A 25,101-nucleotide genomic window follows, 5' to 3' on the forward strand; every position below is an offset into this window, starting at 1 on the left:
CTAGGGCATCTATTTCTAACCCAGCAGGTGTAGAAATGCCGATTTTAGTTTGAACTCGGCCCCTTCTCGATCATGACAGTCTAGTCCCTTCGATAACAGTTACCTATACGTAGCCAGCCAGGAAGTATTTACAGATATCATTTAGCTTTGCATCAACCCTGACTCTCTTAAATGGAGAGATTATTCTTGCAAGCTAAGGAAATAATGCCAGATGCTGTAACAGTATTGCGCTTTAGATAAGAATATAAGGATACTGGTCTATGGTAGTGATATAGTATGGTGGCGTACTGTGAGCTCTATCTCGAGAATACCGAGATTTTCATTATCAATAGGAATAAATACCCTACTCCGAGTGCCTTCAATCTCGATCCTTGAGTCTATGAGAGTTCCTCGGCTAGTAAACGAACAGTCCTTCCAATATCAGGAAAACATCGATAGCATCAAAGACTTTAAGCGGACTTTGAAAGCATTCATGCCTCCTCTATAGCTGTAGTCGGAGTATGTAGAGTACTGGACATGAGGAAAGAGACGGGCTGAGTGGGAGTGAAGTGCCAAAGTAGAGTCATCAGCAAGACACAAGATGTTTCAGCAAAGTCCCATCTCTTACCTTGATCAAGTAGACCTCTCACCCGGAACTTGGATTATGATCTCAACCCTCAATTCAGTACGATATCGTACTATTTTTTGGTTCTCCTATGGGCTATGTATACTCCCTCTTTGTGAAATCTTACCGAGATCATTATGTTGTGCACCAGCGAGGATACACCACTAAATCAACGCCTCTCTGTATAATGTCTAGATACACAACAGAGGTTCATGCTAGGAGTTCTTGATCTCACTATCGCCGTGGTGGATATGTTCCTGACTGTGTCGTTTCATAAGATAAGGGAGCATCTCATCTAAGGGCCTAGAACCATGACAGTAGAATAGGCGAATTTCATGCTTCTTCTCTTGACAACTCGAAATCCATTCCTTGTTGGGACATTTCTCGGATACATATGCTCACTCGGGCTCCACTCAAAGTTGAATATCAATAAATCTCCTATCTGTTGGCCGACTCTACTAACAGGGGACAAGAAAAGTAATACAATTGCAGTGTTGGCGCCAGCTCAACATGGCTGACATGAGGGCTTACAAGCATGACATTGATATCATGTAGTAATAAATACATGTAGCGTAGATCCTATTTTCTGATTGGGTTCCAGACTTTGCCAGCAGATCAAGTCAGCACTAGATCTACGGGGTTTATGAAGCTAGGTTTTGAGGGTATCTTGTCATATCCAATGCCTACTAAGCGAACATGGTGGTAAGAAACATTAATAGGTACAGTTCAACTCGATGAGTGCTTTGATGAGCAAGGCATAGGAATAGTTGCAGTCAGTCAACATCAGATGGTTCGACTTGAATATGCTCGGCCACAATTTGAAGCCTTGTCAGTCACTAAAACCAATACGCGTACTCATTTTATCCATGAGAGAGTTTCAGAGGATGCAAAATGTTTACGCGGAGAATAGCAAAGCCCGACCCGCATACGCAATGCGTTTTTACGGGCAAATCAACTGTGCGACACTGACTTTCAAACGCCGGGACCCGATAATCAGAAGGCGTCCGTCTAACAAGCTGTCGCTATTATTTTGTCGCTCAAGGGTTCAGCAACCTCCATAGCCACAGCCAAGACCGAGGGGGAACATTGACCGAGCCAAGGCCAAGGCCAGGGCCGCCAAAAGACCAGACATGTTCCCAAGGCTTGGCTGCCTCTCATTCTCGGGTTGTTCCATGTAAACAGAGTTTGGGAGGGGATTTCGTATCTCGGGTTCTTGAGTCCATTTCATGCACGTGCGTGGGTGCGCCCTCTCGACACAGCACAGCTTGACCTTGACCGGAGCTTACTTACTTCAGACAGGGGATCAGGACGACCCTGGTTGGTCGAATGGGTTTACCCAAAACGGGTTGCATGTAGCGCGCACCCGCTGATTCATCGGGGGGTCGAATACGGCCTCTACCTGCGTAGTCCGGCGTATTTGCTTGGTAGAGTTTTCCCCCAAGTGCCTTGGCTGTCGTGGTGATACGTGGACGGGCGGTCTGAGCCTCTCTGTCAGGGAAATGAGAGACTTGGCTTGAGTTAACGTTAAACGATGGATGCTATGCCTTGCCATGTTTGAGAACGAGTTTAGCTGCGGGGTGTGTTCGGAAACTGGTGGGAATCATTGGAAGAGTTGAACGATTGTGGTTCAATATGACAGGGACCTTGCGGGTGTAACGTGAGGTGAGGGTGAGTACCGGTATTGTATGTATTGGACGAGGCTTGGACTCGGTGTTGAACATGCATGCGTACATACGAAAATGAAGTTGAAAATGTTGGTTTGAGGTGCCGATCTGTGTGAAACCCTGGTTGTGAATCATCAAGGTTGAGTGCACAGTCGGCATGATTACTAGGTACGTATATTGGAGTTGATCTGGCCTCAAGGTATAAACATGCTGAGAATTGAACATGTTGCTGGTACGTATAATGCATCTTGTATGTCCATCACTGAAACCCTCCCATATCGTTCTCGCTATCGCTATCACATCGCTTCGCTTCGCATCGCATCGCTCTTGCCATGTGCGGCACGGGAGTTATGCTTGCCCGCCGCTCCCGCATCCCGGCCCCACATCTGCACCGCGTGTGCCGTAACGAGCGAGGCCCACACATGTGACCTTTTATGTGATTTTCTGTGATTTTGCATCGCATCCCCAATGTCACAATGCGACTATGCGAAAACGCGTATCTCGAAAGAGAACTCGAATATTCCCTCAGCCTCAGATCATTGAGACGCATTGGGCAGTCGTTCCGCATTGGGTGTGAGATCATGATTGACTTCTCGAGTAGAAACTAACGTAGTAAAGACTAATAATAAACGAGCTTTGCGAAGAATGTAGCTGTATCGATCGACACCTGATTCATCCCACGCAATTCGCTTAGTTTACGAACGTTACCTGATGGTTGAAACTCAATGCTCAAGTCCAAGACAAAGAAAGGCAAAGGCAAAGGCAAAGGCAAAGGCAAAGACGCAAGGCGTAGCGCAATCTGATCTACTCGATCGGGATCGCGCAAAGATTTCTCCAAAGAGTCATCGCCGAACAAGAACGAGGTCAAACCCTGAATCTACCACACAAAGCATTATCCCCAAAAGGCAAACAGTCCTAAGTCTCAAGCGACACACCTCTGACCTGATCTGATGTGATCTGTCTGGTATGATGTGAATCGAATGTCTCTTACCCCTTATCATCCAGCTCCCTTTTCTCCATTCATATCCCATCCCAACCCTAACCCGCCTGTTGGCCGAGGCCGTCACCGTCCGTTAACCCCACAGCAGCCGGAGGGTAGCAAAAGCCCGAAAGCCGGACCCCAGTTTGACCCCCCATTTTTCTTTTTGGTCTGTTTCTGATTTTCTGAGTCTCAGACTCTGAGTCTGAGAGTCTGAGATGAGACGGGGTGAATGCGAGGTTGGATCTCCAACTCCGCAGTCCGCATCCGCGGAGCCCCAAGTGCCCCGCGGACAATCAAATCAGTCCGCACCGCGAAACGCAAACATGACAGATTCTGAACAAGAAAGACACCTCCTGACTATTTTCGCTCTTAACAAGGATTCTTGACGCCATGAACAACCTTGTTAACTATTGAGTTGACTGTCTGTCAATGATATTGCTCCTCCCATAATAAAGTTTGTTCACTGTTTGTTGTGGTACAGTCCCACTCACTGCCTTTTGCTACTGTAGCAATCAATGGATGGTGTTGGTGTGTAATCATGATGATGCTGTCGTATGTTGGGGCACTCGCTTGCAGTCAAGTGCAGTCCAGTCACTCAGTGCAGGATGAGCTCGTCTTGTAATAAATGCCACTAGAGGGCGGCATCATCAGTAAGCGTCAGCTTCAAATGTCTGTCTGTTTCGTCCGTTGTTTGGTCCGACACGGGCCTTGGTCGCCCGCCCAACAGCACATCGCATCACCAACTGCACCTTAACTTAGGGCTGACACTGGGTGACACACATTCCTAACCTTGTTCGAATGGCGTTTTTGTTGCTCTGTGACAAGCCAAATACCCGCAGCGGTATCCGTGGACAGTACGCCTAGTTCAGTAAAAGGGCGCCAGCGGAATTCATATCAGCCCGTCTCGCGCGTGTATTACTCAACCCGTAGCTAATAAGTCATCAATTCGGCCGCCCCTTAACCCAATGGATCTTATACCCAGACTGGCAGTCTTTTCGACACTACCTCGCGCAGTATCCGTACAATGTACGTACAGTCGAATTTCTAGATGTTCTGCTATTGTAAGCAGTATCGTCAAATTTCCAATCATATCCACCTCGTCGTCTACCGTACCCAGCAGCCTCAATAGGATACACCAAAGCAGCCAATCACGCAGAGACTTCCCTCGTGGGACTGCAGATGATGGATGATGACTCTTATGCCCATGGGGACTAACGTTAATATCTAGCACAAAAGGGGAATGCGAGTCTACGGGTCATTGGCCGTTGGTCACCGGCACATTACAGCTCTGCCGGATTTACGGCTCAACGTGCATCTTTCTCAATAGAGATTCCCAAGGCTCTGCGCCTTAGCTCCGGGTTTCCGTGCTAGCACCAAATAAGCAGAGAGAGAGAGAGAGAGAGAGAGGTGTGTGTTTAGAATATGCCATTGACGGGCTATTTTTTAGAGCTTAGCTGCGGTCTAAGACTGACTGTCTAATGATAACAGAGTAATTCTTTATCATGCATTCGGCCTTTTTTTGTTTCTCATCAAGGTCGAGCTTGATTTGCAATCACCCTAGCAAAGCTGATTCATTGATTAGCTTAACCATAACCGTTAAGAATAACCACGTTTACCAATTCGATCAATCACAAATGGTCCGTGCCTAGTTCGGGCAAATGTTAGAAGTGTGTGTATGTGTGTGTCCACGGCATTTGCAAGGGACCGGAATTTGACAGCTCGGTGATTTGCGCTATGGATCTTCAAAGGGCCCCGAATCAAAGAACTAGAGAGAAGAAAGGGGACCAGGGATTGCCAAGCGAAGAGTCGGTCGAGACCATCTCAAAGTGACGTGTGGTCAAATGCTCTATGATCTGATGGAGGGGGGTTGATGTGCCTGTGGCTTATTAGATACAGTAATAAAGTATTAAAGGATTAACGATATGCTTTTGCGGGCGACTGAAAGGGCATGGTAGGATTGATGTGACTGCATCCCCACAGTGACAATGAGATATGTGATGAGACAGCAATGGACATGTGCAATTCAGTAGCGATGGGGCAATCTGATCTGATAATTTAGGGAGTCGGATTAGGTATGTATCCATATGATATGTACAAGTCTATCCAAAATATGCATCCTTCTCAAAGCCCTATTCCTATCCTATCCTGTTCTCCCTCCAATGGCGTTGTTTTTGTCTCAACTTTAGCTCTCTGTGCTTCTGGCAAAGGCTTGTGCCATGATTGTGCTCGTGGTTGTCATTCCACATCCATCTTCTTTGTATCATGCAATCTCCAAATCACCACGTTGCCCTGCCCTATCCTGTCCTGTCGTGGCGTCGAGCTGGGGAGCTTTGTACAAGTATTCCCATATCCCGTCGGCAGTCGGAAAACATACAACGCCGCACCGAACCTCACACGTGTGAGGTGAAACCGTGCCTTTTAACACCAAACCCCCAAGGGTATAAACCCAAACAAGAAATGAAAGCCCAGAAAAATTGAATCCCGATAAACACCGTGCCGCGTGACAAATTTTGACGTAACAAAGATGGCCGTAAACAAGTCTATAGTATTGTACAGTCAAGTGTTTATAGTCGCATCGGTTCACCATCGTAGCCAGAATATATCATGGGATCGCCCATGCCCAGCATAACTTCGGGGTTGGGACATGACAGAACATGAGGCTTGATTGTTCCAAATTCTGATTCGACGAGGCCCTGATTCAACAAGTCCATATTTGCCATCATGCCATTATGTTGCTGCTGTTGTAGGAATTGCATGGTAAGGTCGCTAGGCTGGGGCTTGGTCATTGTCCAGGCGGGAAAGTTGCTCATGGCGGGCGATTGCGAGGCGAACAGGCTGGAAGCATCTATCTCGGGTGGTGGAGGGGCGAAGTCAAAGTCGGCGCTGCCTGTGAAGCTCTGCGGTGAGAGGGTCATGGCATTGGTGTTACCAAAGGCGGCCCTTCGATAGTCGTGCTCAAAGTCGGAGTGATCGAGCTCCGATGATGACGCTCGCTCGGTTCGGTTGCACACGGATGAATCGGTGTCCTTGATGGTTTCCTTTGCAGGCTCGTGCTCCTTCTGTTGATCCTCGAGCTGTCGAGCCAGCTCAGCCATACCAGCTTCGTCTTCAGGGAACACTGAGTGAACAGGGAGGTCGATATCGCTGTTAGGGCGGATGCAGCCGAGCTTCTGGGCGATGTTGTGGATCACGGGCTGGCCGCGGTCGTTGAGTTCGGGCTCTCCCAAATCCCAAGACTGGTTGTTTCGGACCATTGAGTAGAGCTTGTGGACTGTAGCAATGAGGGCGAATTGTGTGTTCTCGAGAACCTCGGCGTAACTATTGCGTGTAAGTGAGATGCAGACCAAATTGGGAAATCTGAGCACGTACCCTCTAGGCAATTGCTTGTATTCCATCTTCTTTCGTACACCAGCTGTGCAGACTAGACCGTCGTCTTTACATCGCTTGCATGGGAATTCACCGTCGCACTTGAGTTCGTGTTAGTGAGAGGTGGGGTTAAAGAGCTGTAGTACTAAAAACGTGCCTTGGTCTTCTTCATTCGGCATCTTTCACAAGCCTTCCACACACGCTTATGTCGGCCGTCCATACCAGTTGTATGTGTGACATGGTCGTGGTGGTGAATTGTAGCAGCACTTGAGCTGGCTCGCTTGGAAGTGCGGTGCACAGGCTTGACAGACTTGGAACTTGACGACGTGCTCTTTCGAGAGAGGGTCGACTTATGATCCTCGGCGGGAGGAGATGGTAAGCTACCTGATCCCATTGCTGCTGTAGTTATAGCTGATATGACTATGATATGCCAAGCAAAGTTGATTGAGGTGATATACAATCCAGATTGTGGGTTGTGTTTGGATTGGGTGGATGTTGAGTGGTGTAAGCCAGTATGTGTAAGCCAGTGTTGGTAGTAGTAGTAGTAGAGTACCAAGCACCTGGGACAGGAGTGGGTGGTGATGTCTGTATATAATAGATTTGAAAGCTGAAGTGGAAGAGGGGAAGAAAGAAAAGAAAGGTTCGAGCAGCTTAATAATAGTTGTAGGCGAGGCCAAGGCAGGTCAAGTCAAGTAAGGTTGGATCTTGTGTGACTGGAGGTGACTTGGCGACAGGACAGTAATAAGTGAATTATGCGTAGAGTCTAAAGAGAGAAGAGAGGGCCTTGAATTATTATGGATTTGAGTTATGTATTATGTGAGAACGAGCGATCCCGGTCCACGGCGGTCGGAAGGTTTTCGTAGGGTGTAGACTGCAGAATAACCAACCAGTATGAATAGGTACATCAGGTATCAGAGTGCAAAGGAAGTTCCCGCCCGCGCGCTGCGGTATGAGTTACGAGTGAGTGAGTGCCCGTGAGGATGAGTGAGTTACTGGGAATGGAGGGCGTGTAGTTAACGGTCGGCGTGGTCATTATGTCCGAGAAGGCGAGAGAAGTGCTAGAGTGCTCCATGTTACAGGGATCGTCCAGGGAGTCGAGGCTAGCAGGGGTCGAGATGGATCCGCAGATGATGGATGTTGATGTTCTGTTGATGGTGATGGTGTGGATCCTCTGGAAGTTTGAGGCACTGGAGCGACCTAAAAGTCCGCCCGCGTTGACGGCGGCGGACTTAAGAGAATGTGAGGTACGTACTGACAGATTGATTGCTTGATTGATTGATTGCGGTGGTACGGCGATGATGGTGATGGCTGACGGGAGGCTTGGGTGCTTCCCAACTGCTGGTGCTTACACTGAACCTAACTTAACATAACCTAAGGGGTTATCAGTTTGAGTAAAACCGTTGGAAATACAAATTGATTGGGCGCCCATCAAAATGAGGGACAACGCGTTCTCAGGGCGCAAGCAAATTGTACCCAAAACTTAAAGCATAAGAGCGAGGCTGATGAGTGTATGATGAGTCTCTGCCAAGCCAAGCCAAACCAAACCCAATGCCATGCCCTTGATCAGCATCAGGGTGCGAGACCGAGAACGAGCATTGAGCGAGCTAGCTGCTAGGGGTGTTTTTGGCGATCCCCTTTCCCTGTGGCTATACAACAATTACAGTACGGAGACTGTCACTGAGCGCGTATTTTGCGTATAATATCAAATCACTCACAAGGATTAAATGCATCGCTGACTGCCGTACCAGTTGGCTCTGGCTCTGGCCATGGTTGAACTTTTGAAGCTTTGTTTCTGGTTTCAGAACGGCAAATGGTACTTAATTGCGCTGCATAACGCTACACTTGCTACACGGCAATGTACAGTAAGACGGATTGATGCTTATTGTTTGGAGGTGCAGATGACCCAGTCGAGCTCCTACAATCTCGGACTTGATTACTTTGTACAACAATTCCAACACAATCACTAAAATTGTAAGATATTGGATGTGTGTAAGACCGTACCCCACAGGGAATAATGCGGCTATTTCTAGATACGTGTATATATAATTCTTGTCCTCTTCTTACATGGTCTACTCCTGAGACCGATCTCGTCATCGTGCTCGATCAACAGACAAGTTGCTGATGCATCATCCTTATTATGTACATCCAGGCAAGGTCTGTAGGCCATCTCGCTCGCTACGATGCATTGCCCAGCTGCCCAGAAACTGCATCTTGATCAGTTAGGTGGAGGGAGGCCCAATCAATCAATACCCACATGTACCTATGGAGGTAGAAAGATGGATCCCATCTCCCTATCCTGTCCACTTATTGCCGTACTTCCACCGCTGTTGTCGCCACTGACCGAATTTTGGTGCTTCTAGAAGGGTAAGGTGAGCTTGAGAATGAGCCTAGGGCCCTTTGATTGATTAGAGCGAGCTAGGTACGGAGTCTTGTCGGCATCCCGCGCGACCGACCTCCGTCATCTTCGGGGCCGCTTTACGTACCTTGGCTTTTGGCTTTGGGTGATTCCATCTCATCTCATTTTCTCTCTCTTGTCAATATCCACATTACCAATACAGCGGATGGTCGCTAGTTTAGCTCGGGGTTGCCAAGAGCAGAAGAACTTTCTCCTGGAACCCAATGACAAATGGCGATTGTGTCTCTCCTTGGGGGGACGGGGGGCCATCCATCTCCATCTTTCAAGAAATGAGATGTGCACCCGCGACCCCGTAACAAGGGCTCTCGCGCTCCCAGACTGCAGACTCCCACTGACAGGCAAGGATGTTATGATCCCGCGACCTTGTTAAGGTTCTCATGGCCACGCTGTGCGGCCGTTGCACAACCAAAGCGACACCTCACCAGCCATACATACCTGGCGGGCCGATATTTAATTCCGTTCCTAATTGCAACCTTCAGTCAAGCTAGTCACGGTAGTTGTCGCTGTTTTGTAAGCTGCGATATTCCAGCGCAATGGTCCTGGGCTCTTGCAGTCATCAACAGGGGTCTTGATTTCTCGGCGCCGATTCCAACCACCGGCGCCGATGACAGATACTCATCAGGCACGAGGCGAAATCTCAAAGCACGTTCAAGCAGACAACGATCGTCCTCTTGGAAGTTTAATTATATGGGTCTGCCTCGGTCTATCCCATCAACTTTACATACCAAGCTTTTTAGAATGATGTTCTGATGTTCATGTTCTGATTCTCGTGTGAAGACTTGAGCAGAGGACACGTCCTACACCATGATACATGCTTGCGCATAATTGCGGCTCCAGGCCATAGCTAGTGCTATACTCAATTCGTCGATTAATGGTTTGTAGGCGCTGAATAAGGGCCTTTGTAACCTCAAAAGTTGATTGTGTAAGCGGGCGGGATGCGGTTAAATCTAGCGCCAGGCGGGCTGTTTAGCTTCTCGTGATGAATAAGGAGGGCTTCATCAAAGATCCCACATACCAGGGACCATGAGTTACAGTACAGAGTTAAGTCCAACTTTAAGTGAAGCGAAGATTATCTATCAACCCCGACTCCGAATTTCGCTTTCACGGCAGCTTTACGAAAGCCGCCAGGCATTGAACTTTGAAGTGCCGCCCTCCGTGGAGGCTTTCTTGACCGTATAGGGCTGGGGCTGGCAATTACTAACTTAGATTACAGTACTATACGGACGGTTGAGCAGCCGTTGATCCCCATAAGGAGGGACGGCGGTGGTGATCAGACATGCTTATAAACTCAAAGCCACGTACCGCTGCACCGTTAGACTGCCGCGATGATACCTTCTCTGCGCCTCGGATATATCAACCGTCTTTGGCAGGCGTCTTACCGCAGTTTCGTGACGAACAAGACCCCAGAAGTCCGAATACCCAGAGTAACTAGCAAACAAAAGAGCGAAAAGGGGGGTATGAAAGAGCAAACCAGCTTCATCTCAAGTGTGTAGAGTCACAGTACGTCTCAGGTTCTGGAAACAAGATCGATAGCCGGACTTGTTCATCTTGCCGAAACCGATCGGAGTCCGCGGCTGGGGGATGGTCCGTTTTTTGATGCAATGCAATTGAAGCCATGGACATGGAATTGGACACGTGCATGTAGATGTTGCGTAAGTGAGATGAAGGCTGAGGTAGCAGTCGATCATTTGATCAGTTGTACAACTGCCGAATGGACGAAAACCTCCGCGATTTGAACCCGAGCTATCGGTAAATAGACAAGAAGCCTATTCACTCACTGTCCTCTAGGTGTAACAGAACCATGTAAAAAGCAATGATATGATGATTCCATGATGGTGTTCCTGTGCGGTCTTTGCGGTCTGGAATCATCCCGCTCTTTTGAAATGAAACCTTCTTTGAGATTCTGTCAAAGACACCAGTTGCTTCCCTGTCAACTCAGATCCATTATGAAGCGAATTCCATGTTGAATTATGGATCTTGGATACGACGAGAGCTTCGTTTCAGTCAAGGTTCAGTTGAGGAGTACAGGCTATTCCAAGCGCTAACTATTGAAACTAAGGGAAAGACAAAGCCCGAAAAAGGTATTTCCCGTCATCCTTACAATCCAACGAGAACTGAGGGATATTCTCATAGATGCCCATATTTGTGACATGTAAGTAGTCAACTTACTGTGAATCAGGCCACCATAAGCCCCGAACCCATTGATCGATAAATGGATGGGATGGTTGTGACGGCTATAGCGGTAAGGCTCCCGGATAGCGGAAATGCGGCCGCGAAATTTCTCCAACTACAGCTCGTGTCCCATTCTTTTTCATTCTTATGTTTCTATTTTCTCTCCGTTTTTTCTTCTTCTTTTTTTCGCATTCTTCCAATGCTCGCTTATCCACTTCCTCCCCACAACTCACAATCTTACACGGCACTGCTAGTTACAGCATCTAACCGTCGACGTCATGCGGTCTTGATTATCAACAAAAAGTCCACCCGCTTAGCAAATTCAGTACCACGTTGACGTTTTAACTTGCTCAATCAGTGCCAGTTTCACCGTCCGGCACTTGCTCTAGTCAAACTCTGTTATCGTTGGTCAAATAAAAAAAGTCAATGGGCCCAGGGCGTGTTTTTGAAGTGCATGGACTGCAGAGTTTTAGTGCATGATGGTTGTGATTCTCGGGGCCGGCACCTCAGTCAATGACACCAACACACCAACCTTAGAAAGCGAAAAACCCTGATCGCCAAAAACGTGCGCTGCTGTAGCCCTGCCTACACCTACGCCTGCTGCTAAGTGACCCGGAAATAGATTACACGCGCCGGGGATAACGCTGCCCGTCCCTGTCCCTGTCAATGGCTGAATACGTAAATCGAGTCCATGACTCGTCTTTGACTCGAGATACGCATGTCAGTTCTATCTGTGTAAGTGCTTTGTTCACAATCGCATCAGAACTAGCCAAGACATACGGATATCTCATCGACTACTTTTTGATGCAACCGTCGTCGTGTACTGCAATACGTGCAAGACGCCTCATTTGATCAGTATTCTCACGTCTAACCTGATAGTCAACCTTGATAAACAGACGCCGGAGATAAAGACCCTGTGCAGCAAACGTGACCTAAAACGGGCGCAACGAGCTGACCTGATGTCATGTTATGTTGACAACAAGGCGAGTGAGTTTCCCGACGTTGTTGGTTGTAGCCTGCAGCAAGCCTATCTAGATCTCACCTTGACCAAGACACTGAGGTGCCAAAGCGGTTGGTCAACTCGGCAACTTGAAGCCGAGCCATGTTTTTATTTTTCGCGATGCGGGATGATGATGATGTCTGTCTCCCCGGGGACCAGTGATGGTCCTATGGGATCTTGTCTTTCTCAGCCGCGTCCCTTGGCTTCTCCTTTTGACCAGGTTCTTTTCCATGGAAATCTTTCTAGAAGGCCGCGGGATTATCAGTGCATGGTCCCCCCATCGGCACCGGAACGGCAATGGTGGATCTATCGGGTTGAAGATATCTTGGAAGCTGTAAATCAGCCTGTAAGAACTGTCGGACTCGCCCGAAATTTGACGAGTTAGTCACTAGACGTCCCCCATTCATCTCATCACCATCGCCATCTTGAACTGGTGCACGGACTTGAACAGCTCTTCGGTGCCGAAGTGGGGGTTCCTTTGTTCAATAAGGCCAGCCAACAGTGTCACTACTGCGTGCTTATCCAGAGAAAGTTTCCATGATATCAACACGGAAAAGCCTAAGGGCGTGAAATGAGGTCAGCGGCTTCTCTGATATTCAGGGCTGTTGGAGAATTAATTCGCGCTACGAGTCCCTAAGCTAAGGCAATAATGATTCGCGAATGCCGTTTCAATATCCCGACCTCCGTGCCGAGGTGTGGCCCGCTTTCCAAGTCGGCGTTTAAACCTCCGATGTCGACATTATCAAGAGCCCGTCGGGTTTTTTTTGCCATGCATGCAACGCACCAACTTATACGATTCGAGATTGCAAGTCTTGGGTTATGTGCGTTTTATTTCCTCGGGCCGCTTTCGGTCACCTGGAAGGTGAAGCAACCCCTTTACACCCTTATAGGATCAGGAAGCTGGAACGTCATATCCATGTTCGCTTTGCAATTGAGAAAACAACAGCATATGGACCAAAGTCGGCATGTCGAGAAATGCCTCAATACCCATGGCATCGCATCGCATCAAATGCATTTAACTGAACTGAAGTGAGCCTGTGCTCTTCTGAGGGCGAGAGCCCGCTTACACTTACACCCCCTTCTCCATTTTCGTTTTCATGTTCCGATTATCAGACACAATCCCTGGCAATCTCCTTCAAATGGAGACGTAACGTTAGTTGCTCGTGATTATTCATCTCGAGGCTGCATGCACAAGCCCAGGCCCATCATTACTTCACATATTACCAATCTATTCATGAATCCAAGCCGTCGTCTTTCCTAGCCTGTCCCTTTGACACTTCTTTTCGCCTCACTAAACTCTTCCAGGACGCCCCATAAGAGGCTCCCAAGAGGCTCAAGAGCCCCTTGGGTCTGGCGTCTTTTCGTCCCGGTTCCTCGGCCCCACCTTGCCGGGGTGGAGCGGAAGACTTGCAGCAATTCGAAGGTACTCGGCCGAAAACCGCATCACAGCCCGACGCCAGGTAATCTCCGTTGCCAACGTCGTATGATATGAGCCTCAAGCCCTATGATCTGAGCTGAGCTTGGCATTGCACCTGATGAAATGTTTGATCACCAGAAAAACTCTGTGCTCTACCACTGTCACAAGGAATCACAAGCAATTTCACATGGCCATGACTTTGAAATCTCAGGGCTTGTCGGCTAGGCCGATGAATATCTTTATAAAACGGGTCTTTCGATGACTCTCTTGGAAAAATGGGACTCAATGGGACATCGAAGCTCGCCATGATTCTCAGTTCTTGTTCTACGGACTTCGGTGTTGAGGTTTTCCTCGTCTGTAAGACAAGCCCCAAGAAGGTTCAGCCGCAAATTTAACGTGTCTGTCATTAAATCCGCCAAACAGGGACCAATTACAAGTCGTTTCACACAAAATAGAAATCCCATGGAACAACTTCAAACAAGCCTCATCCCTGAAAGGCGTCCAATTCCGATCATTCTCCAGTAACGTCCGAGCTATGGGTCCATTGCTGTGGACGTATCGCAACGTGAGTGCGGATCCTCCTCACGAACCACCCCCGGAAGGCTTATCACGCAAGGCCATGTCTGGCTTCTTGTCTCTCGCCATCGAGATCGTTTGCATCCTTATCTGGCCAAGAGATTGGTTGAGCTCAGATATTGCCTCTCGCTTGAAACTATGGGGCTTGTAAATCAAGATTCTAATGGCCGAGCTCGTGAAAGTCTGGTGGTATTCTAGAGTTCTATATCCTCGGCTAAGCACCCACTTTGATCACGACTGACAGTTACATCCCACGTCCATTTCGGATCAAAGATATTGAATCATTAATTCATTATGGAAAAGTGGATGCAACAGGGAAAAAAGACATCGTTGTCGACATGATATCGCTCTTGAATCACCAAGCTGCAACAACAGTCATGTACCCATGAAGAAGTATCAAACCACCAGACTACTCCCATGCACTACACATCATTGTACATAATAAGCCGGGGGTGCTCTTGCTCGCAAACAGCCCATGTCCACGCGGCACTCGGCAGATAATTCATGAGGACTGCGGCTTTGTGACCATAAGATGCAGATTCGAATAAATTTGGATCATGTCGACGCACTTTCTCCACTGCATCAGCGGTGGCCAGTGCAAGGAAGTGTTGTCGATTAGGTCCACGGGGAAGTACCCTACTCCGAGGTCAGTCACAGCCGAGGTCTAGGATATCGCGGTGAAGAAAAGGGGAAGGGGTTGAATACGGGAAAACGTACAATGCGTTTCCAAAAATTCCATGGCACAAGCATGGTTCCTTGGTGAGAAGACCATGTCTCCAGGTTATGCTCTGACCTTTCTCGACGGCTGAGTCGATACGATCTTGCAAGTCGGGAAAATAGGGGCGCAGGGACGTCAGCGAATACAAGAAACCAGGAGCACCATGGCACCACTGAATGAGACTTGCGCCTTTGCCCTCCTTGAGGCTCCGCAGGCTCGACGGCCAATTCCCGTCAGGACTCTGAAGCTCAAGAAGCTTTTCCACGCGTCGTGTAAGTTGTGGAGCGAGCGATGAGTTTGAAAGAACGAGCTGTGTGATGATACCTATGTCACCATGAGCTGCTCCAAAGTACCTCTTCCCATGCCACTCCCAATTACCCCTGCCGTCGTCATCAGTGGCCATGATACGCTCTGTAAGTCTCTTAATCGGAGATTCTACGAGACTCTCGCTCCTGGGAACCCAGTGTTTCACCATGCGCAACATGTATAGTGCACCTGCCCGCCCGTAGGGTATCTCTGATGGAAAAGCATCTTCTTGGGGGCTCGTATAGGGACCAAGAAGTATTGGTATGTTGCTCAGGAAGGTTATCAAGTGATCATCCTCTTTGGTTATGCACGCTCTCACTGCTTCGAAGGATAGTTTCTCGGACGAGATGCCGCAGTTGCCCTTCTCCAGGGTCAACTTTCCACGGTCTCCTTCCAGGTAGCGTTTCGCCCAAGATGGCAAGTCTTGGCCAGAGATTTTCAGATCTGGGTATAGTTCGGACAGTTGAAGGAACAGGTAAGCAAGACCAGTGTACCCGGTGAAGAGACCGCCAAGATGGCGTTCATGGTAGACCTCACGAGGCGGCGTATGTCGTACGACGAGTTCAAGAGCATATGTGAGGAGTTCTTTGGGATCCGAGCCGAGTTTTTGGGGAGGAAGGTTATTCGAGATATATCGTTGAGCCATGCTGGCGGCGATGGCATATGCATTCGTGAGTCTCTGGTAAAGCTATCGAGGGCGGTTCGCGCTATCATTATCTGGATGAGGCCGTCGTCAATGTTGGGCTCGACGTGATGTTATACGCGCGCTCCTAGTGACGCATACCTCTCATCTTTTGGGGATGATCAGCAACACGTTACCATGTAATTGGAGGAGGGGCAAAAGACGAGGCTCACGCGACAAAACATACCACCAATGTACAAAGGAATAGCCTCTCCAGACACGACAAAAGAGATTATCATAGGCTCAAAGGTCGGGTTTGAAACAGGCCTGCCTTGTTCCAAGGTCGATCGCTTACTATGTACGGCTCACGACAAACAGACGTTAGCGTTAGCCGGAGCCCTACAATGAAGCTCCCGAAACTTGGGGCCGATGGTGGGTCATGAGCCCCCGGCGGAGGTGGGTCCTCTGGGACATTTCCTCCGGCGATCTGCAAGTTGACGTTGATGCGACGTTGGAGGGGATACAGGTTTAATAGATCGTTCTTGAGAGGAGGAGAAAGAAGCATTTGGCAGAGGTATTGAGTGCCATATAATATATAACTGATGAAACTCTTATATCAGAAGTTGTCAAAAAGCGTAACATACACATCATCGTCACTGGTTTGTACCCCGGGTTACGTAGAAGCCTGTGACGATTTAAGGTAGCCCCACTCGTAGGGCCTTGAGGTGCCAATGACGACATCGATTAGAGCTTTCTCCCTTGAGCTTCCATGGTTTAGGGTGGAATGTAAAGCTTGTGATTGCCAACCTCGCTGTGATATAAACAATGCGAAGCAGATCACCTCTTTTTCACTTGGCAACATCAAAGTGCTCTTATAACGATTTGTTTCTGCACACGATTAGCAGAATCGCAAACTTACTCTAACTTTCGCATTCAACAAACTACCATGGCCGACACAGCTGAAGCTTCTGGAGCTGATCACCAGCAGGAACCCGCCAAGCGCAACAGAGTGGTTGACTCTGTTGGAGAGAAAGCTCAAGAGGTCTTGTACGCATAAATTGTATCGATTCTCTTCTTCTTCTTGAAACTAATAATATTACTAGTAAGGAAGACTATGCCCAGGCTAGAGAGCATGTCGCCAGCGCTGCCAAGAGCCGATCCTACCTCTACCCGATCAAGGTACAGGAACTCCCCTCTTGAGCCCCAGAGAGGTCACTTGTTAATGCACCACGTCTTGAACAGGGAATTTTCTACTTCATCTCCCATCGCTCACTTTGGAAGCCATTCATCTCCAAGCTCGGTCCTCTGATCCTCCTCTCTACCGGGGTCATTGGTGGCATGTTCTTCTTTACATACTTGCCACAGCTCGCCGTACTATTCTTCGTGAACGGCCCTATTGCGCCCTTCTCTACGGTTCTGTTGGTTCTCAATGAGAGTACCACCATCATCAACCTTGTGTCTCGCAACTACCTCCTTCAAGATGCCCTTCTCGATGTGTTTGATGGTACACTGCTTGCCCGTGGAGATACCCAAATAGTGAGCGAGGGACGAGAGGTCAAGTCTGGGGCAGATCCGATGCAGAAACTTGGCAAGATCATCAAGAGCCCCTTTGAGAAGTTCAGCCCCAAGGCTATTGTCCGCTACGTGATGTACCTGCCTCTCAACGCCATCCCGGTTGTTGGTACGGTGATCTTCATCCTCATCCAAGGTAAAAATCCACCATCAATAATTATATCACTCCACTAACCAGGCGCAGGTCGTACACGAGGCAAGGGAGTTCACGGCCGGGTAAGTTACCTATTGATTGGAGTTTGGTCAAATCTAACATTGTTCCAGTATTTCCAGTTAAAGAAATGGTCGCAACCCAAGAGGGAGGACTGGCTTACCAAGAATGTTGGCCCCTACACTGCGTACGTATCTATCCATCTGCTTCTTGCTGAACACTTGGCAGCAAAAATAAGCCAAAATTTAGCTAACTGAAATGTGTAAAGATTCGGACTAGTTGCCACTCTTCTCGAGATGATTCCTGTAGCTTCAATGTTCTTCACATTCAGCAACACAGGTAAGTCTGAAGCGAGCTCGCAATTGTCCAAAGCTAACGTCATCAAGTTGGAGCTGCCCTTTGGGCTGCTGATATCGAGGACAAGAATGCCTCGATGACTGATGGAACTGCCCCTACTCTGCGTGAAACCGCAAAAAAAGCCGAATAAACGCATCTGTCTTTGTACAACAGGCTAAGCCTCAAAGCCACGCAACATCCATGATCTGCGAGACATTGTGTCCAAAACATGAAAACAAAGTAATAATATGGATTTGGTTTTGATCTTCTGGGGGGTGGAGGTTTGTAAAATTGGAGGATGCATGAGGCAATCGCGAGTTCCTGCCTGACCTAAAAATTCAGGCGAGCGCTTTCGCAAATATAGGAAGGAATGTCCAGTAGTCACATCAGCCAGTAAGGAAGGAAGGGTCTAAAAGAGAAGATGTCTTAGGTCTAGGCTTTTTTGCAAAACTTTCATCGTCTCGATTTGTCTCATTCTTTACACGTCAACGTGAGCCTCGCAACTATCCCCCAATTTGAATCTCTAAGTCTTCGCTGTTCAAGATGAAGACGCGTCAATGTCTGAGTGTTCGCTTAAGATCTGCTCTTGAGAGCAATCAGGGTCAGAACTGGAAGCGCCCTCACATTTTGAAACGTTGATTCCCTTTCGAGAAAATGTCGACTGTGAGCCTTAACCCTTGTCTTTGTTCTTGGTTTGACTGATAATGCCACGAGACGACATCTTCCAAGTCTTCCTTAGTCATACATAGTCATCCAAGATGTCAACTCAACAAAAGGAGACGAAGAAGAATTACCGCCCTTCTATACGCCTGGATGCTCAACAGAGACAAACTAAGTGTATCACAGAACACTTTACCCCTGATGCGACCCGACGGCAAGCTGCATCTCGCCTCGTTGCCGAGGCTCGTTACAGATGCCACGTCTACACGAATGACATATAAAATCTGGAATTCTGGGCTCAAAACGGTGAAACCTCCAACAATCAGGCCGTTGATCCCCAACGGTCAATGGCCCGGCGTGGTTTGTGTTCCACCGCTTAACACGGCCGAGATCTCGTCTACCAACAGTTTACCAATGCAAGTGAGATCCCGCAATGCGAGTCAGAGCGAGAAACGGCCGTACGAGGATTAATCTGATACAGGTCATGTGTGGCCTGACGTGACCAGCAACTGTCTTCACTCGAGTGAAAGAGACGGCTCCCAAGCACATGATCACCTGCTTAGTGTCGACATGTCTTGGTATACGATGTACAGAATACCACTCGATATTGGCAGGAATAGGCTGGATCATACTCAAGTGAGAGTAATTCTGGAAGCTATCCCTTTTGTATTGTTTCCTCGAAGAAACATGATGGGAGATGAAGGGCGGCCTGTGGCATGACACATGGAAACAATCACCGGCTGATGAAGCAGACACGGTAGCAAGGATACTTCATACATGCAATCAAGCGATAATGCAACGCCACACCCAAGTTTATTGTCCTAGAAGATGGAAGGGAAAACTGAACAAGCATCGACTACAGCTGTGTAAGCTCATTCCCATTGTGTCTGCCTTCGTGTCATAAGAAGACGGAACTATACGCCTGTCCAAGGTCCCGGGATTGCTTCCATCGGGAGGAAGGCAAGCAATCAGCCGGACATATGTTCTATGGGGTACCAAGAAGGCTATATACGGCCACCAACGACCGAAGCACCGCGGACGACGGTCAAATCTAGCAAAACATATCCAGGAATCGCCATTGCAATAACACTGAGCCAAGCACTTGTAACCCATTCGACCTGGAAATACAGCTTGTACTCTCATGCTGTGACAGGCTTTCAGGGGCGATTGAAAATATCTGGCGCTAGATGGTATGCGCCGCCTATAAGGTAGCAAGATATGTGCCCCTTTGCCTGTCACTGGTAAAATTCTTGTGACAGCTGCTGCCAGTTGCACACTTCGTATCTCCTATCTTTTGTGCTGTTCATGATTCACTCGCTCCTACGTATGCCTTGACTACTTTTCTTCCTCATTCTTCTCACTTCTTCTGCCCTTCTTTTCTTTCGCTTCGCACATCTCGCTCTCGTGTTCTCCTCATCACCTCGAGGAAGCATCAAGGAAACAATATCCTAGGAGTCGACAATCACTCGTTTACCTGTATCTCTTATTCTACTATCGGCTCATCCGCTCGTTTGAACACTTCTGTAATAAACTCTGTTCGCTGAATCGTTCTGGGGAGTTCAAAAAGCAATCTCCGCGTTTGCTCAAGGACGAGCAGTATTCGCTGACCCAAAGGATCAACAGCACGTCAACATCTTCATCATGAGACCACCTAACATTCCTTTGATCGCCGTTCTGTCGGTGCTTCTACTGCTCTCTTATCTTCTGAGCAGTGCAACCGGGCTTGGTCCCCAGCAGCATCGAGGTGCTCGCAAAGATGTGCGCGGCAATAACTTCATCGAAGCTCGCAAACCTTTGGGTAACGCTCTCGCTGATGGCTATGGTCCACCTCCTCCCTATTATACTGCGGAACCACTTGCTCCAACTGATTCGACCTCTCGTAAGTATTACGCTCTGACTCAAGGTCCTCCTCGAATCTAATATTGTCAGATCACTCTCCCGAGGAGTCCACTGCAACAGAAACTCAGACAGGAGCTTCCGAAGCTGGTGTGATATCCAAGTCAAATGTTTCTTCTCACTATGATACTGTCTCTTCTGGCAGCTCCTCTCTCTTTGTCTCATCAGCACTCGAGACCGGTACTGCCATGATAACGGTCGGCTCAAGCGCCATGGCTGGCAGTACATCCGGCTCCGAGGCACTGTCGAATGCTCACCTAACAGTTTCGGGCTCTTTCCTTGGGACTGAGACTTCTCGTGCTGAAGCTTCCTCAATTTCACTTGGTCAGGTTTCTACTATTTCGGGTACTAATTCTTCGTTGACTGGCACTTATCCCTCGGCGGGTATCTCATCACCCAGGACGGCAACTGAATTGCCTTCAGGTTCTGCCTCATCTGCCACAGTCTCTGGCTTCTTTAATGAAACAAAGACAATCACTGAGAGTGTCTCTCGCACACAAACAGTGTCAAGTGCTGAAGCTTCAGGTGAGCTCACTACAACAGGGCTTGCTTCTCGCCACGAAAGTAGTGTAACAAAGGTTTGGTCGACAACAACGACAACAAAAATACTTGATATTACAGTGACAGTCGCCCCCAGCTCTTCAAATGGTATTTCATCAAGCCTTTCATCTTTGACTGTCCCCATGACTGCAGACGAAACCGCGACAATCACAGTCATCCCACAACAGAACTCATCTGAACTTTCTACTGAGGGTCTTGCTACCGAGGGGCACTCAACATTGGGAAGTCTGGCCACTGAATCAACCAAATCTGTCACAACCCAAAGCATTCTGACCGAGGTTGCTATCTCGGAATCGACCCAAAAGTCGTCTCTGGCTTCGAGCATTCCTATCAATGGAACTGTGAGCTTCACTACTACTACTGCCTACTTCACTACAACAGTTGAAGTTCCTATCTCATCTTCTGTTCTGTCAAATTCATCTGGCATTTCAACACCTACTATTGTTGCTTCTGATGACTCGTCGGGGGCTGGAACAGGAGACTCGTCAGCGATCATGGTATCTAGTACTGTTACCTTTTCTACCACAGTTACCACGAGCAAGACATACACTACACTCAACGTCACCTCGCCGGCAACAAGTTCTTCTTTCTCTTCGATTCCGGCCCCTATGATTAGTGCGAGCGTTGGCGTTTCCGAGTCGGATATTGGTACAGGCTCTAATCAAACATCTTCAGAGACTCTCTTCACATCAACAGCTCTGCCTATTATCAATGCGACATCTGACTCAGTCACCGAGTCCTTCGCTGTGACCACTGTGTCTGAGGGCTCGGTTATTACTATCTTTCCCGGCGCTATCATTCCAACAAGTAGCGCTACAAGTATGGTGAACAACTCCGTTTCTACACAGTATTCCACATCTGCCCCTTCGCGCTTTAACTCGTCAATGTCCATTAGACGGACTTCATTGTCTTCTCAGACAGACTCCTTGTTTGACTGGCCAACTTCGACGCTGACGAGTTCACATGCTTCGGAAGCTACTCTGGAGGTCCCGTTACTTTCTTTCCCGACCTCTTGGCTTTCGATCATTACCACGTCAACTCGAGGCTCATCTAATGGTTCGGCACTTGGTAACGTAACGGTGATCAAGACAACAATGACTTCTACCATCACTAGCAGTCTCGCACCAATAAGCCTGTCCTCGTCTGGCAATGTCACGGTGGCTCATACCACTAGTGGGTACAACTTTTCTAAAAGTGTGGGATCCAGCAAGAGCACATTCAATTCTCAGTCGACCTCACTCGACAGCTTTCCTGGTATCAGTACCGTCATCATATCTGAGCAGCCTACCAACTTCCCTTTTCTAACCAACACAAGCTTGGTTTGGCAGTCAACAATGTCTCCAATGTCGCTCTCTGAATCTGACAAAACTATCGGCCCCAAAGGCAATGATGCTACATTCTCTATAACAACAGCTGGGTTCAACAGCACTACTCCTTATACCAACTCGACTACGATTATGGCCAGTGAAACATACCATTCAAGTAATAGGGATGAGGCGCCGTCCGTAATTACTGCTGGGACCTCCGGGTCATGGAACACGACTAGCACCGCTCAGTGGTTCACCAACTCAACTATCCAAGCAGCAGTTACGGCTACCCGCACTGGCTCTGACTTAGTTTCTGGAACTCAAACTTTGAGCGACACAGCTGCCGTCACTCCTCAACCTCCCACTTCGCTAAACGTTACACTCACCACTATATCAGGCAGTATCTACACTAAAACGTTCACAGATGTGACAATTACTATCATTACGCCGACTTTCTCGACGACATCTGAGAGTAATTCACTCCCAACAGTATTGACCAGCAAGGCACCTTTTCCTCTTCCATCAAACACCACATTGACGGGAACCGGGGCTTCCCTTCCACCAAGTGGTACAGGGCCTCGTTTCACCATTACCGGAAACTTGGGAGACTTTTCGACATCCAGTGTGACCATTACACCATCGATCAGGACAACCTACCGCACTGTAAACACCACAGTGGCTGGCACCACGACTGATACTTCGGCGTCTGCTTCGGACACAAATGAACCACTCTTCCCAGTCTCCAACTCAACTAATCTGGGCACCATCAGTCTCTCGACAATCGCTTCATGGAGGCCAGATCCCGAGCCATGGACGACCTGGCCAACATTGAGCCTCACGAATGAGCCAGGTTCCTCGACGTGGAGTGTAAACAGCGAGATTTCAGAGTCGACGTCATACACTCGAACTACAACCCGGTCTTTGACTTCTACTTTGGCGGAACCAAGGATGTCCCACTCTTCTGTTCACAACCTCAGCAGTGCAACCTCGGGGTCAACTTCTTATACTCCTACCACGACTTTGACCCTCACAACCACCTTGGAAGAGTCCAGCACTTCCCCGTCCACCATTGACAACAGGAGTAGTGCAACCTCAGAGTCCATTTCATATACTCGTACAACAACCGTGTTCCGCACTACGACTTTGGGAGGGCCAGGCGCGTCCCCGTCTGCCCTTAACAGCTCAAGTGATGATGCTTCGTTGTCAACCTCATACACTCGTACTACGACATTGACTCTTACAACTACTTTGGCGGAACCCCCAACATCTCAAGTATCTGGGGCTGCAGTTAAAAATTCATCTGTTTCCACATGGACTAACGTAACCTCCGGGGTCACTGACTTCACGAGCACAGAGACTATCTCATTGGCCACCGTTACATCGTCGCTCTCAGGAACACTGACGACTTTCTTGACAACTGGTAGCGCAAAGGGGGTATCGACCAGCCTTGAGAGTTCCGCCTTGGCACCAATCCCTGTGGGTACCTCAACTCTATCACAGGCTTCTGGAAGAACATCTTCGGGGATTGATACTTTGATTGATACTTTGACGGGCACACACTTCTTGACTGGCTCGGCGGGAACAGCTACCCCATGTGAATCTACATCTACTAGCTCATCGACCTGCACGGATTCAGTGCACGACGCCCCGACCCATACAGCGATTCCAGCTAGCACCGATTGCTTGACTGCAGCGAATGGACCAGTCTCATCATTGTCGTACGTGTCGGCACCAACAGCCACTGAAGATGTCTCATCGACCTACAACACAACAAGCAGCATGGTGCATTGGTTGAACATGACTCTCACATTTGGTGTAAAAGGTTTGTGCTATTCTTAATAGGTAAAATCATCAAACTAATGAAAGTCAGATACAGAAACAAGCACCTGCCAGCCGCTTACAACGTTGCGGACAGTCACAAAAGCGCAGACTGAAGAATCAGGCTCGGCTGGGGATGATTATCCCACGCCAACAGGCAGGGTCCCTGAGGATCCCAACTTTCCATGGGGCAATGACTCCCCAATTCATCGTCATCAGAACTCGTCTGAGCTTGGCCCTGGCGAAAGTGACGGCGATGGCGATGGAGGTCTGAGCAAGAGAATCAACTGGCGCCTGCGGTGGGAGAATGTCAGAGACAAACTGGAAGGTCTCTGGCATGGACAGGCTTTGAAGTCTGAAGACTAAGTCTCAGGAGGAAGAAGGCACGATTTGGATTGTGTTTGTAAAACATTCCCTGATTATGAAGCATGGCATATCGGGGGTTCATTTCTTTCTACGGACATGTTGGTTTTCTATTCTAATTCAGCCCTGTTTGTTGGCTTCGATTTCGGTTTCGGTATTTCGGGCAACTTTAAGGTCCGGTCAGGGATCACAGTGGTCAGACCAGGCCAGGGCAGGGGGCCTTGGTTTATTACGAGACTTGCTGTGAGTTGTTTGAAAACACAGACGTTACGGATGTGTGTACAAGACTTACATAGTTCATGCTATTAACCATGTCGAGATTATAATAAGTATCGTTTTCCTTTGACGAACTCGTCTGGTTTGGGCTTTTTGATCGCGTGCTTTGTAACAGATATGGATGTGGATGTGAGACATGTAAGTGGATCATTGGCATTCTTGGCTGATACTACGAATATGTACGCGTATTGCCAAGAAATAAGCACCTAAATAAAGAAGGCCGATAAATTGATTGTGATTAAAGCACGACAAGTCTGCTGATTCAGTTCATTGAAGTACATTACTACCTAGGAGTGTAAGTTAATAAAGATGTAAATA

The 25,101-nt window shown here is 48.3% G+C and overlaps 9 protein-coding genes across 14 annotated transcripts; 6 read left to right on the plus strand and 3 right to left on the minus strand.

Annotated features, from left to right (window-relative positions):
- Positions 1-582: 582 nt before the first annotated feature.
- Positions 583-4,527, minus strand: FOIG_02319 (uncharacterized protein). Its single transcript, XM_031199588.1, has one exon. The coding sequence runs from the start codon at positions 2,491-2,493 to the stop codon at positions 2,143-2,145; it is 351 nt and encodes a 116-aa protein (XP_031071625.1). The 5' UTR covers positions 2,494-4,527; the 3' UTR covers positions 583-2,142.
- A 655-nt stretch (positions 4,528-5,182) lies between these two features.
- On the minus strand, positions 5,183-7,885 carry FOIG_02320 (uncharacterized protein). 2 transcript variants are annotated; one of them, XM_031199589.1, is made up of 3 exons: positions 6,774-7,885; positions 6,620-6,717; positions 5,183-6,568 (listed from the first exon to the last, which is right to left on the minus strand). In XM_031199589.1, the coding sequence occupies exons 1-3, from the start codon at positions 7,008-7,010 to the stop codon at positions 5,815-5,817; spliced, it is 1,089 nt and encodes a 362-aa protein (XP_031071626.1). In that variant the 5' UTR covers positions 7,011-7,885; the 3' UTR covers positions 5,183-5,814. The 2 variants fall into 2 exon arrangements, with proteins under 2 accessions (XP_031071626.1, XP_031071627.1); XM_031199590.1 differs by having other exon boundaries at positions 6,620-7,885.
- On the plus strand, positions 5,212-5,752 carry FOIG_02321 (uncharacterized protein). Its single transcript, XM_031199591.1, has one exon. The coding sequence runs from the start codon at positions 5,325-5,327 to the stop codon at positions 5,655-5,657; it is 333 nt and encodes a 110-aa protein (XP_031071628.1). The 5' UTR covers positions 5,212-5,324; the 3' UTR covers positions 5,658-5,752.
- FOIG_02322 (uncharacterized protein) lies at positions 7,651-8,583 on the plus strand (the record flags this gene model as incomplete). Its single annotated transcript, XM_031199592.1, has 2 exons — positions 7,651-7,860; positions 8,365-8,583. 2 exons carry the CDS (start codon positions 7,651-7,653, stop codon positions 8,581-8,583), a joined length of 429 nt encoding a protein of 142 aa, XP_031071629.1.
- A 3,580-nt stretch (positions 8,584-12,163) lies between these two features.
- Positions 12,164-12,589, plus strand: FOIG_02323 (uncharacterized protein; the record flags this gene model as incomplete). The annotated part of the gene is made up of 1 exon (XM_031199593.1): positions 12,164-12,589. The coding sequence occupies one exon, from the start codon at positions 12,164-12,166 to the stop codon at positions 12,587-12,589; it is 426 nt and encodes a 141-aa protein (XP_031071630.1).
- A 506-nt stretch (positions 12,590-13,095) lies between these two features.
- FOIG_02324 (uncharacterized protein) lies at positions 13,096-16,429 on the minus strand. 5 transcript variants are annotated; one of them, XM_031199596.1, is made up of 3 exons: positions 16,091-16,297; positions 14,915-15,938; positions 13,830-14,833 (listed from the first exon to the last, which is right to left on the minus strand). In XM_031199596.1, the coding sequence occupies exons 2-3, from the start codon at positions 15,865-15,867 to the stop codon at positions 14,620-14,622; spliced, it is 1,167 nt and encodes a 388-aa protein (XP_031071633.1). In that variant the 5' UTR covers positions 15,868-15,938; positions 16,091-16,297; the 3' UTR covers positions 13,830-14,619. The 5 variants fall into 5 exon arrangements, with proteins under 5 accessions (XP_031071631.1, XP_031071633.1, XP_031071632.1 ...); XM_031199595.1 differs by having other exon boundaries at positions 14,915-16,012; positions 16,077-16,236; XM_031199597.1 differs by having other exon boundaries at positions 14,915-16,012; positions 16,091-16,219.
- Positions 13,897-14,348, plus strand: FOIG_02325 (uncharacterized protein; the record flags this gene model as incomplete). Its single annotated transcript, XM_031199599.1, has 2 exons — positions 13,897-13,978; positions 14,119-14,348. 2 exons carry the CDS (start codon positions 13,897-13,899, stop codon positions 14,346-14,348), a joined length of 312 nt encoding a protein of 103 aa, XP_031071636.1.
- A 153-nt stretch (positions 16,430-16,582) lies between the features above and the next one.
- On the plus strand, positions 16,583-18,310 carry FOIG_02326 (uncharacterized protein). The gene is made up of 7 exons (XM_031199600.1): positions 16,583-16,890; positions 16,947-17,022; positions 17,086-17,551; positions 17,600-17,631; positions 17,680-17,753; positions 17,835-17,905; positions 17,953-18,310. The coding sequence occupies exons 1-7, from the start codon at positions 16,790-16,792 to the stop codon at positions 18,051-18,053; spliced, it is 921 nt and encodes a 306-aa protein (XP_031071637.1). The 5' UTR covers positions 16,583-16,789; the 3' UTR covers positions 18,054-18,310.
- A 1,893-nt stretch (positions 18,311-20,203) lies between these two features.
- FOIG_02327 (uncharacterized protein) lies at positions 20,204-24,855 on the plus strand (the record flags this gene model as incomplete). The annotated part of the gene is made up of 3 exons (XM_031199601.1): positions 20,204-20,441; positions 20,492-24,148; positions 24,197-24,855. 3 exons carry the CDS (start codon positions 20,204-20,206, stop codon positions 24,508-24,510), a joined length of 4,209 nt encoding a protein of 1,402 aa, XP_031071638.1. The 3' UTR covers positions 24,511-24,855.
- Positions 24,856-25,101: the final 246 nt, after the last annotated feature.

This window comes from Fusarium odoratissimum (assembly GCF_000260195.1).
Source record: "Fusarium odoratissimum NRRL 54006 unplaced genomic scaffold supercont1.2, whole genome shotgun sequence".
In the NCBI taxonomy this organism is placed as follows: domain Eukaryota; kingdom Fungi; phylum Ascomycota; class Sordariomycetes; order Hypocreales; family Nectriaceae; genus Fusarium; species Fusarium odoratissimum.